The sequence below is a fragment of the Scyliorhinus torazame genome, chromosome 17 (assembly GCF_047496885.1).
Source record: "Scyliorhinus torazame isolate Kashiwa2021f chromosome 17, sScyTor2.1, whole genome shotgun sequence".
NCBI classification, from domain to species: Eukaryota; Metazoa; Chordata; class Chondrichthyes; order Carcharhiniformes; family Scyliorhinidae; genus Scyliorhinus; species Scyliorhinus torazame.
Window position 1 is genome coordinate 112845368 of NC_092723.1, and position 12762 is coordinate 112858129.

Sequence of the window (12762 nt, forward strand, 5' to 3'; positions counted from 1 at the left end):
TAAATTACAGCACAGGAACAGGCTCTTCGGCCCACCCAGCCTGTGCCGATCCAGATCCTTTATCTAAACCTGTCGCCTATTTTCCAAGGATTTGGACAAGTACTCAGACACCTGTCAAACATTGACAGGAAATTGGTCAAGGGCTGAACCAAAATTTTTTGTACATCGCGAAATGTCTTGCAGCCATAACAAAAAGGATAGCAGAGATTGGAAATTATCAGCCGGGAAGGAAATTTATGTCACAACTGAATTTTTAGAATTGACAGAGTTGACCAAGAGACAGGGTTGCCAGCAAGGCACGAATACAGCTCGATGGGAAAGTAGGGAAACTATTCTTTTAAACCCTGCCTTAATGTTTATTCATAACATTAAAAAGAGACAGAAACTTGATAAACCAGTTAGCAGAACAGAGTTGGTAAATGCTTGGGTGGTATATACGGATGGTAGTAAAGTTAAGGAGGACGAAGAACAAGCCAGATGGGCATCCATTTTTTAGAAATTCAGGAAAGAAAATGGTGGAGAAACAGGGAGCGGCAAAGAAAAAACTGAGACACCGATGGAAGAATGGTCACTAGAGTATGCAGGCCCTCTTTTTCCTAGGAGCAGCAAAAGTAATTTGTACTTTTTAAATCAAAGCTGATAGCAGCACGGGGGAAGTCGAATTAGAGAATCAGCGGCATTTGGAGCAAAGGAATTGTATCAGAACCAAAACATCCGAACCAATTAAATAATAACAGAGGGATTATTATAATCCACAGGCAACCTATCGGCAGCAAACTAATAAACATAAATCAGTAAGGAATTGAGAATATGGGATGATAGATCAAGGGCTGTTATTAACGGACCTCGGTTTAAAATGATTCATTGTGAACATAATGAAACATTGTGTCAAGGATGTGGCACGTTCTGTAGCCCAGTAGTTTGAGAACAGGGAGTAATCATATGAAACCTAGGAGAATGGCAGATATAGCATTCAGGTGAGTTGATATTGCATTTAGAACGACAGAAATGGGGAAATGCTTCGGCTCCCAGGGAAATTTGGGGAATTCAGTTGTCATGATTGCTTTGTGAAACATCAGGCAACACTGATGATCGAAGTTTGTGACCACATGATAGCTTTTGACCATGGGATGGCGTGATAATGATACATTGTAATTACTGCAGAGAAAACCAAGCTGACGACGAAGTGATTGGGAAAGGACGTGCAGGATTGTGGAGAAGTGACAAACTTGTGGTACCAATTAGTGAGGGAGTACGTAGTTTAAGAGGTGTTGGGATGACCCGGGGACGTAAAATCAGCCTAACAGTGTTTAGAGACTGTATCACTGCAATGATGCCGTGCCACAGGATAGATCATATCCCCAAACGCTTGGACAAGGGAAAAGGAATGTTTGGTTGTGAGTGGCAGGGGATAACTGCACTTACTAATATTATGTAATCAGTGGAGCGTGATGCCAGGGAATTGAAACTTGTTAGCGGCATCGATAGGACAGATGATAAAGTGAAAATGTCACGGTTGGAAATTACTTTCATAAAAATCCAGTCATAATCAAAATTAAAGTAAATGCAGTAGCACTATCCAACATGTATCAGAGAAAGTTTTGACCCGCTTGGATCACTGAGAGAGCAAAAGAGGAGTTTGAGATTCTTCAAGTCTCACTCAGGGGTGCAACGATAGGAGGAGGAGGTCTAACAGGCCTTAATCGTATGATGTACGTCAATGATCAGAAAAAAAAGGGGGAATGGTGGCAATGGAAATCCGGAAGTCCTGGAGAGGGCACTTCTGGAACATCCAAACAAGAATAGAAAGATACAAGTTAAGAAATAGGACCCTCTCCACCTTTGACCTGTTCAAGTTGTTAGGGACTGTTATGTATGGATTCAATTGGGTTGTAACCCTGAAAGTTGACTGTATTAAATGTGCAAGTGGTGTTATCACAAAGTAAAACAACAAACAAACAAATAATGGCAAGTATACACTCCATGCTGTAAGGAACATGATAACGGACAAAAGGGATTTGAAGAAAACGGAGTATTGTCTCATGTAAGCCAGGGCTGGCAGACTACATGGTGCAGTACAATGTTAGACGTTAGTGTGAGGAAGTCAGGAATAGAAACAGGATTGATTGAAGCTTCTGCAATTCATAAAGCAAGATAATCAGTGGATAGTACAAGATGATAGTATCATAATTTACCATTCCTGTGAGAAACTGAACGCACTTCCTAAAAATAAAAATAAAATACCAGTGAGGGATAAAAACCTTTTTGGTCGCTGATGGACTGAGTTGTGTGCTGTTTCTAAGAGACATGAGGAAGCTTCTACGGTGCTGCTACCCCAAGGTAATCAGGTGCCTTGGAGGTAGTGGAACACACGGATATAGCTATTGTGTTACCTTCCTGAGTAGCGACAGCTATGGTTCACAGTGATTGGACTTGAGGAAAGAACAATACAAAGAGTCCATCGACACTAGTCTGCGGGATGGATGAATTTACAGTTGATTTCCATACACAGTTTACAAATCACGACATGTACACACACATGACAAGGATTGGGGATAGCTGCTAGTCAGTACAACTAGAAGGGGGATATAAACCCTACAACAGGATTCAGCTCAAGAGTCAGCTCTCAGAGCTCGGTCATGGGGTTTTACCTGATGCATGGATTGATAATACTGGTTATTATAATTGTATATTGTACAATCATTGGATGCCTTAATGTGTGTTGTAAGATGACTATGGCTCGAATGATGCAGATAGACTCGGCCCATCACCACTCACCAAGATGACATCCCGTTACTGGCGACCATCAGACGAGAAGGAACCCGGACGGATAGCCAGTGGCTGTAAAAATGTGAGGAGGTGTTTATGTGCGGAATGTAATGAATTGCGGGACGGTCTTCCAGACTAGACATTGATACAGGTTATCGACCCGGAGATGTTTATAATAGACACTGGGAGTTGTATGCCTAACCAAACTCCAAATTTGGACTGAGACAGCAACAGGACTATTGTTGGTCTGGCAAATTGTTAGCACACTTTGACCATCAGGGTGAATACCTATCCCAAAAAATGTCTCTACCAATAGAGACCCTCATGGCAGAGGTGGAAGAAAAGATAACAAGTCTGTTCTCCACCTGCACGGAATGAGGTGAAGCGTAACCCAGACGCCAGGCCAATGCATCTGCCACAACGCCACAGGTGTCCCGGTGTTGGTTAGGAGGCGGCATAGTAGTTATCATGGAATGATAAAAGGAGAGAATGAGGAACCGAACTAAAGAAAAGAGCATTAAACCTGGGATGACCAGTTAGAATAGTGAATTATGGACATTAATTCGGGATGCAGGAAATGAACAAAGAGATTGGACAAAGCATGGTGAGAGGGGGATGGGTAGCTATTAGGACCAGTTCTTTGCACAAAGGATACTGCAAAGGATGCTGGGAGAAAGAGGCCCAAGGCGAGGAATATGTAATGGCCAGGTCAAGGAATGTGGGAAAAGGGCCTATAAGAATCTTGTATTTGTCACCGTTACCTTATTTGGTCGTGTGTGAAACTTGATGCTATGTTCATGTGTATAAGATGTTACATGCTTTGTTTTCACTCACTTCCTCTGGGGATCTCAGGAACAGTGTTGGTCCTGGGTTAACAGAGTGAGTCTGGCTTGCAAGCTATTTGAAATAAAATAAAACAATATCTACAAATCCGAACTCAGCCTTTTGATTGAGACCAGACTGGACAGAAATAACTCAATTTCATCAAGTTCAGGCAGCTGAATTCAACAGTCAAAGACTGTTGTATGAAAATTTGGTGCTTTGATGTTTGATATAGAGTAGAATGGAGTAAAATCAAACACAAGTTGACAACCTGCATTCCTATAGCACCTTTAAAACCTTAATTTATTTTTACATGCTAGTGACTGCCAGCAAGTTTCAATTGGCCTCGTAGGACACAACACTAAAATTAGACAAATGGGGATTACAGGTCATTCTACTGTGGGTTAACCAAGGAAACCAGGAACTTGAAATGCACAAAATTTACATCATGGAAATTTCCTGTGTATGGATGATATAAAATGCATTGAAACAAAACAGGAAAAAAATGTAAGCTCTGGAAATCCAAAGGAAAGAAGTGGGTGAACAATGTGACGTGGCAGTTTGCCAAACTTCAATACTGATGGAATCCCAGAATCCCACCTTAAAAGGCTGCATTTTATCCTAGAATAAATACACATGCACATCTTACCTGCGCATAAATATTGGAACAGCCTGCCTTGGGGTGGACGTTTGGTCATCTTTGTTGAAAACTTCCCTGTTAAAATACAAACTAAATAAATTGGGCAGCAAAGAACCTTGTTTTAAGAAAGAGCAAAATAAGACATGTATTTGGTGCAGTACCTGGGTTAGTGGGTGGATGTATCCGCTGCAGCAATTTTAATTAAATGTCCTAGTTTTGTTTTTAGAAAGAGTACCCAATTATTTTTACCAATTAAGGGGTAATTTAGCATGGCCAATCCACCTAACCTGCACATCTTTGGGTTGTTGGGGTGAAACCCACGCAGACACGGGGAGAATGTGCAAACTCCACACGGACAGTGACCCAGCGCCGGGATTGAACCCGGGTCCTCAGCGCCATAGGCAGCAGTGCTAACCACTGCACCACCTTGCAGCCCAAAATATCCTAGTTTTAAAGACAGCCAGGCTTTTTGGCTATCGAGGTGTAATTAAAGCATCATAAAAAATGAAATCCTCATTCATTCCAACCACGTATATTGTTTTCCCTGAAGTTGGGCTAGAGGAATTTTGTTTATCTAAAGAAGGTTCCCAGGGAAGCAGATAAAAATAGACATTATGCTTAGCTTTAGCAAGATGATGTAGTCAACGGGAGAAGCCAGGGGCTGAAGCAGTCAGGTGTTCAATTTCTGGAAAAAAGCAGTTTAAATTGGGGATGTGAACAGACAGTGTTTTGCTAAATGCTGGGAAGTTAAACAGTAGTTTAACACAGACAAGAATCTGAAAGCTGGTTCCGGAAGGATTTCCCTCGTCAATCAATTTTTAAAAAAGGAACTCCATTCAAGTGTGCAGCCGGTAACCCTGGGCTGGATTCTCCACCCCGCCGGGTCACTTTTCTGCCCCGACCCGCTGGCGGGATTCTCCGATATGCCGGCCGGTCAATGGGGTTTCCCATTGCCGTCGGGAAACCGCCGTGTGTCGGCAAAACGGGGAATCCTGCTGGCGGAGAATCCCGGCCCCTATGTTTGCTAGCTGTATTTAAAAGTGGCTTTTGACCAGAGATACATTTTGCCTGGGTGGAGATAAAATATAGCAGTTAGGATTTAGTGTTAGTGGTTCATTGTTTAACGGTCAATTGCAATTGTAAGTGGTTTTGTATGATGTTAAAGTCATTTTTATCCTGCATTAATAATAAAGTTTGTTTTAATATACCATATCCTTATCTGTATGTGGAATCACTCCTGGAGCGAAGTATCCTTTCCTCACAATCTTACAAAATGGGGTTTCTGGCCTGTATCCTAGCAACTATTGGGGTCTGGTCCTGGATCATAATAAAGGACCTACAACCAGTTACAACATAACATGTTGCTCAGATACAGAATAGACAAAGGAAAATTAACTAACCCAAAGGCAGGCTGGGATATATATTAGCTGCTGCTGTTAGTAACTGGATTATGAACACAAATTGTTAGGCCAACGTATATAATGATCTGCTTTGATACAAAGGTTGTGTTCAGAGCAGACTATTCCACGTCACTTACTCCATACGTGCTTCAAGCAGTAGAAATTTGTTTGGGCACTGCCCCTACTCATGAATTATTCTTCAGCTAGGTCATTTGCTGCTTTAATCATCACTTTAGATTTGGGAAGCTTTTTATCTTTTATTACTTTGAAAAGGAATAAAAATTCAACTGCTTCCCAGATGGAAAGGACTTGCACACCTTTGAGCGAAGGAAAGTGATGGATGTAGGTGTGGAATCAGATTTGTCTGCAGCACTAGGATTGGGGAAGGGTACAGCAGGGTGAAGGAGAAAGTAGAGAAAAGATCAGGACAAGGGCAGGACACATTTTTCCACTTTGAATATCTAGTAGCTAGTTACTGGCCAACATTATCAAAGTCCTATAATTAAGTCAGATTTGAGCGTCAGAGGGAAAATGGAGTGGGGTGGCATAAATAACCCAAGTAAACAGGACTTCAAAAGTAACTAAATGTTTAATTAACAAGAAAATGACAGAGGGACTTGTAGGTGCATATTACAACTAGGCATGATCTTGCACTTATCAGATGACCATCTTCCCAGTGGGAGGTACTACATGGCAAACAGTCATATCCCTGGCCTTTTTCAAGCCAAGAGGAAGACAGTATAACTGTGGAGATCTAAATACTGTACTAAATAGAGATCTTCTATTTCAGCACAGATCAAGAATCAAGACCAGGGCCTTCTGGTCAGTAAGACTTATTAACAAATCACCAGATACCTTTACCAAGGGAGCCCAAAGTCAAGTTCTAGTGCACAAGAAAACACACAAAAAAAATGAACTAACTGTGGAGGCTGTTTGTGAAGGAGGATTTCTTTTGCAACTCCAATCATCATAATGGCAGCGGCTTTCGACTTCTCATTCTCTGCTTGACGCAGAAAGTTGTTCACTATATTAAACACGGGTGTGTAACTGCAGGTAGAAAGGAGTAATATTAGCCCAACTCTCTACAACAAAAGATCATGCTGGTTAATAAAACATATAAAAATTGTAATCACACAGGGAAGAATAGATTTATGAAGAGCTAGATTCAATATCTGCAACTGTTGGCAGCTTGACAGAACCACACAGTTATAAAGGAACCAAAATACTTTAACAAAAACTCTTTCTTGGGATGTGGGCATCGCTGGCAAGGGCAGAATTTGTTGCCCATCCCCAATCTCCTTTGAGAAGGTGTTGATGAGCCACCTTCTTGAACCACTGCAGTCCAACTGCATTTATAGTGCTGTTTGGAAGGGAATTCCAGGATTTTGTCCCAGCAAGAGTGAAGGGACAATAATATGGTCAGGATGTGCGTTTGGCTTGGAGGGAAATTTGCAAGTGGTGGCCCCATACATCTATCGGCTTAGTCACCCTAGGTGGTAGAGGTTGCACGATTGGAAGGTGTTGAGGATGGAGCCTTGGTGGGTTGTTGCAGTGCATCTTGTATATAATACACTGCTGCCACTATTCCGCTATTGTGGAGGGTATTAATTCCGGGTGGTGGATGGGGTGTTGATGAGGCAGATTGGTTTGTCCTAAATGGTGTTGAGCTTCTCGATTGTTGGAGCCACACTCATCTAGGCAAGTGGAAAGTATTCCATCACTCACCTGGCTTGTAAGCTTTGAGTGAGTTTGTAATTAAGCCATTAGCGTCATTTAAATATGGCTGCACCAGATTATTCCAGCACCCAGGAACTAACGGCTGCGCTTGGGAGACCTCCCCATGGTGCCATTTAGTACTAGTCCATACAACCGTTGACCAGGCGTAATGGCACCTTGGGGGTGAATCCCAGGCCATTGGAGACCCCTGGGGCAGTCACAGGAAGGGCAGGATAGCACCCTGGCTCTCCCTCTGGCACCTTGGCACTGTCACTGCCAAGGTACCAGAGTGGCGATGCCAGGGTTCCAGGGTGGCACTACCAAGGGCTGGGGCCTGAGGGGGGCCACACCCATGAAAGGGGTGGGGTATAAAAGGCAAGTGCCCCGAAAGGCAGCGGAGAAGGGTCCTCAGCGACCTCTCAGGGGCAGCACGGTAGCATAGTGGTTAGCACAGTTGCTTCACAGGGTCCCAGGTTCGATTCCCGGCTTGGGTCACTGTCTTTGTGGAGTATGCACGTTCTCCCTGTGTGTGCGTGGGTTTCCTCCGGGTGTTCCGGTTTCCTACCACAGTCCAAAGATATGCAGGTTTGATGGATTGGCCATGCTAAAATTGCCCTTAGTGTCCAAAATTGCCCTTACTGTTGGGTGGGATTACTGGGTTATGGGGATAGGGTGGAGATGCGGGCCTGGGTAGGGTGCTCTTTCCAAGAGCCGGTGCAGACTCGATGGGTCGAATGGCCTCCTTCTGCACTGTAAATTCTATGATTCTATGATAGCAGAATGTATTCATTTGGGGTGGGTGTGGGGTAATGCACATGTGTACGAGGGTGACATTGCCCATGGGTGAAAGGTATGGGGGACCCTCAAGCTCATTTAGAGATTGGGGCACCCTTTCAAAATGGTGGCCCAATCTCCGAGGAGCCGGTTGTGCGTGCGAGTTTTGTTGCCGACTGCTGAAAAAAATTTCTAAACGTGGGCTAGGCTAGGGAGAAACTTCCCACGGCCCAAATAAATGACTACATGGGGGTAAATACCGGTGTGGATCTCATCTAAAAAGCTGCTAAGAATCACCCTGCTAAACCTGCCCAAAATGACACTTTAGAAATGCGTTTGTTAAATCGCGCCTGATATTACTGGGGAGATAAAAGGGATACAAAATTTTCTTTACAAATCTATTATTTTTACATCTGCGCCACCAACAGCTGGAGGAAAAAGACACCGCACCAAATTTTCTTGGCCGTAAGAGAATGCCTGGTAGCTATCAACACTTATCTTGCCATTAAAAATTCATTAAGGCCCCCCAAATACACCAGTATTAACATTTTCACGGTGTATTTAAGTAGGGAACGAGTATCTCAAATTCAGACCATTGCACAGGTTTGGCACTAAAACCTATCTATCAGCGAGGACATAAACAGGACACCATCCCTGAATCCCCCACTATTAACATCCTGGGGGTGCCAGCAACAAGAAACTTACTGGACTAGCCATACGAGCATGTCGGATGCTAAGAATCCTGTGGTGAGTAACTCACCTTCCGCCTCCCAAAGCCTGTCCATCACCTATAAAGGCACAAGTGAGGAGTGTGAAGGAATATTCTCTGCTTGTCTGGATGAGTGCAGCTCTAACAGCACTCAAAGATGCTCGACACCATCCAGGACAGAGCAGCCATGGCACCCCTTCCATAAACATTCACTCCCTCCACCCCTGACACACAGTGGCAGCAGTGTGTACCACCAACAAGATGCACTGTACCTGAAAGTTGCCCGACAAGCCAATCATCATCCTGATGTAGAAATATATCACTGTTCCTTCACTGTCGCTGGGTCAAAATCTTGGAACTCGCTCCCCAACTGCACTGCGTGTGTACCCACACTACATAGACTGCAGCGGTCAAGAAGGCAGCTTTCCAGCACCTTCTCAAGGGCAACTAGGGATGGGCAATAAACGCTGGCCTAGCCGGCATTGCCCACATCCCACAATGAATAAAAATCTCGAAAAGGAGCAAAGTATCTTGCATCTCTGACAACAAATTCTGGATTTCTAGGGTAACTGCACAGGTCTAGAAGTTGCTGCCAAGTTTATTCCATTATAAGTGAATTTTGTTTGCTGAGCTGCTACCATCTATGCAAAATTCAGTACACAGTTTTTACTTGGCAATTCTAAATTTGCAGGTTTACCACAAACATCAGTAAGTATTGCTCATTAAATTAACAAATTGATCAAGTTAATTTCACATGGACTCAAATGTGTTTAGAAAGTTAATTCACAACTTCAAACTGACATTCCGAAGTGCATCCATACACTCCTACTCATCAAGTTTTGGACCACTCAGGATCATCCTTAGAAAAAGGACATACCCACTGCAATTTATTTGAAATAAATCTCTAAAATTGCTTTCAACTTTTTAAAAAAATCTTCCTTTGCCCATTCTCAATTTAAGGTGAACTTTACACTGGGGTCAACGTCAAGACACCTGGACAGTTTCCAATGTCTTGGCCATGCAGCTCTACTTCATGCCCGAACCCAGAGAGTGTCAGCCAGCAGAGCCGAGCCAGTTCCTGGCTTTGTCCAACAGACATACATACACATGCACTACCATCAGAGGTCAGTGTTTAGCAAGCAAGAGCAGAAAACTGCAACAACTTTTCTCTTTCACCTCGGGTAATGAAATTAATTGTAGCGTACCGCTGCCTCAACATAGCCTGGAGATCAAACCTCCACAGTCAGCTGAATCAACTACTTATGCAAGCCTCTGATCCCTTCATTCAGTTCCAGCTAAGTCCATCAACACTAACAGACATTAAAATGGATTTGGTCTTTAGTTTATTAGGTGGTCAGGTAGCATTTCTGCATTATATGAACTACCATGCTGTTTTATGCTCTCTTCATACCATCACTCTAGCGCTGTGCCACACTATTTTTCAGCTTGTCAGTTCTAAATAGCGCATTGTACTGTTTCTTATGCCTTTGGTCCACAATTTTAAAAAGTGTAATCACTGCTGCCACACTTTACAAAAGATGTGAAGGCCTTGTAGAAGGTGCAGGAGGAATTCACGACTAGAATGATTTTCAGGGATGAAAGATTACGAGGATGGACTGGAGAAGGTGTGGTTGTTCTCCTTGAGAGCAGAGAAGGCCAAGAGGAAATGTGACATATCATAACTTGCGTAGTGGTTTTGTCGCTGGACTAGTAATCCAGACCCAGGGTAATTCTCTGGGGACCCAGGCTCAAATACCACCATGGCGGATGGTGAAATTTGAATTCAACTAAAATCTGAAATTAAAAGTCCAATGATGACCATGAACCCGTTGTCAATTGCCTGTCTGGTTCACTAATGACCTTTAGGGAAGGAAATCTGTCGTCCCTACCCAAACGTGACTCCAGATCCAATGTGGTTGACTCTTATATACTGAGAGACCTAGACAGAGTGAACGTGGAAAGATGTTTCCACTAGTAGAAGCTAGAACCCGAGGGCACAGCCTTAGACAGAAGGGACGATCCTTTAAAAGAGCGATGGGGAGGAATTTCTTCAGTAAGAGAGTAGTGAATCTGTGGAACTCATTGCCGCAGAAGGCTGTGGAGGCCAAGTCACTGAGTGTCTTTAAGACAGAGATAGATAGGTTCTTGGTTAATAAGGGAATCAGGAGCAGGGGGTTGAGAAACATATTAGCCATGACTGAATGGCGGAGCAGACTTGGGTGAATGGCCTAATTCTTCTCATGTGTCTTATAAATGCCCTCAAGATGGGCAATAAATGCTGGCTCAGCCAGCCATGCCCACATGCCATGAACGAATAATAACAAAAAAAGAATGCGGCTGCTAGTTTCATTCAGGAGAGCAAGAGGTGTGGCATGCTGAGGAAAGGACTGGCCTGGCACAGGGGCAAATGGTCTGATGTGGAGCAGCATAGTCCAAGGAGGCATGGGAGTGGGGGCAAGCCATGGCATCTTTTTACATCCATAGAGCAAATGGGGCCACAGTTGTATATCTCATCTGACAGCACAGCACATCCTCAGTACTACACTCAGTGTGCACCTAGATTATGTGGTGCCAGATTAGTGGTATTTACCCCAAGGCGTAAAACAATAAAATAGACAGATTTCAGTGTACCTGTACAATCGGATCTCTACATGGTTCATCTGGCACATTTCACAGAACACTGGGACTTGCTTGTGACAAAGACAAATACATGGAATCAGGCAATTCCGAGTGGTTACTATTCCCATCAAATATTTGTTATATTCCAAGGCAAGCTCTAACCAAAATTTCTGCAATAAAGTTCCTGAAAAAAAATAAAAGAATGCATTAGACTGAGATTAGTTTGCCCCAGAACTGCAAGGGGAATCAAACAGGAATTACCAACAGACCCCCAAGTTATTATTTAATTCATGAAACTCAAAAGATGAGGGCACAGGAAAACAACATACTCGAAAGATTCAAATATTTGGGATCTTCCCCATCTTCGATATGCCAAAACATGTTCCATCATCCGACTGTATATTCATTGGTTTAGTTGAACAACCAGTATTGAAGAGACAGGTGTTATACTAGTGTCTGGGCCTCCATGGATGTGTCACTTTGCCCATTGCTCCAAATGTAGAGAATGCCTGTTAGCTGAACTGAAAGGTGTCAACCAGGTCCACATGGAAGGACAAGGGCAGGAGATGCGTGGGAACACCACCTCCTGCAAGCTCCCTTCCAAGCCACATACAGTCCTGCCTTGGAACTATAATTGCCATTCCTTCATTGTTCGAATCAAAATCCTCAAACTCCCTTCCTAACAGCACTGTGGATGTACCTGCACCACATGGCCTACGCACTTCAAGGCAGCAGCAAACTAACACCTGCTCAAGACTATTCAGAGATTGCCATTCAACAGGAGACTCAGCTCCACTTACCCGCCTGCTCACCATAACCCTTAATTATTTTGCTGCTCAAAAATCTATCTTTGCCTTGAAAAACATTTAACGAGGTAGCCTCAACTGCTTCACTGGGTAGGGAATTCTGCAGACTCACAACCCTTTGGGTGAAGAAGTTCCTCCTCAACACAGTCTCAAAATAAGGGATGGCAGATTTAGGACTATGCCCCCTAGTTCTAGTTTCACCCGCCAGTGGAAACAACCTCCCTGCTTCTATCTTATCAATTCCCTTCATAATTTTATATGTTTCTAGAAGATCCCCCCTCATTAGTTCCAATGAGTATAGTCCCAGTCTACTCAGTCTCTCCTCATAAGCCAAACCTCTCAACTCCGGAATCAACCGAGTGAATCTCCTCTGCACCCCCTCCAGTGCCAGCACATCCGTTCTCAAGTAAGGTGATCAAAACTGTGCACAGTACTCCAGGTGTGGCCTCACCAGCACCCAATACAGTTGCAACATAGCCTCCCTGCTTTTAAATTCCAGCCCTCTAA

The 12762-nt window shown here is 43.6% G+C and overlaps 1 protein-coding gene across 10 annotated transcripts in view; it reads right to left on the reverse strand.

The window, feature by feature from the left end:
• Positions 1-12762, reverse strand: part of LOC140394074 (uncharacterized) — a 139515-nt gene that overhangs the window by 64951 nt on the left and 61802 nt on the right. For all 10 annotated transcript variants that reach the window (XM_072480893.1, XM_072480896.1, XM_072480899.1 and 7 more), the window contains exons 6-8: positions 11462-11633; positions 6553-6678; positions 4241-4306 (exon numbers count right to left, since the gene is read on the reverse strand). In XM_072480893.1, coding sequence (XP_072336994.1) covers positions 4241-4306; positions 6553-6678; positions 11462-11633 — 364 coding nt within the window. The remainder of the gene's footprint in view (positions 1-4240; positions 4307-6552; positions 6679-11461; positions 11634-12762) is intronic.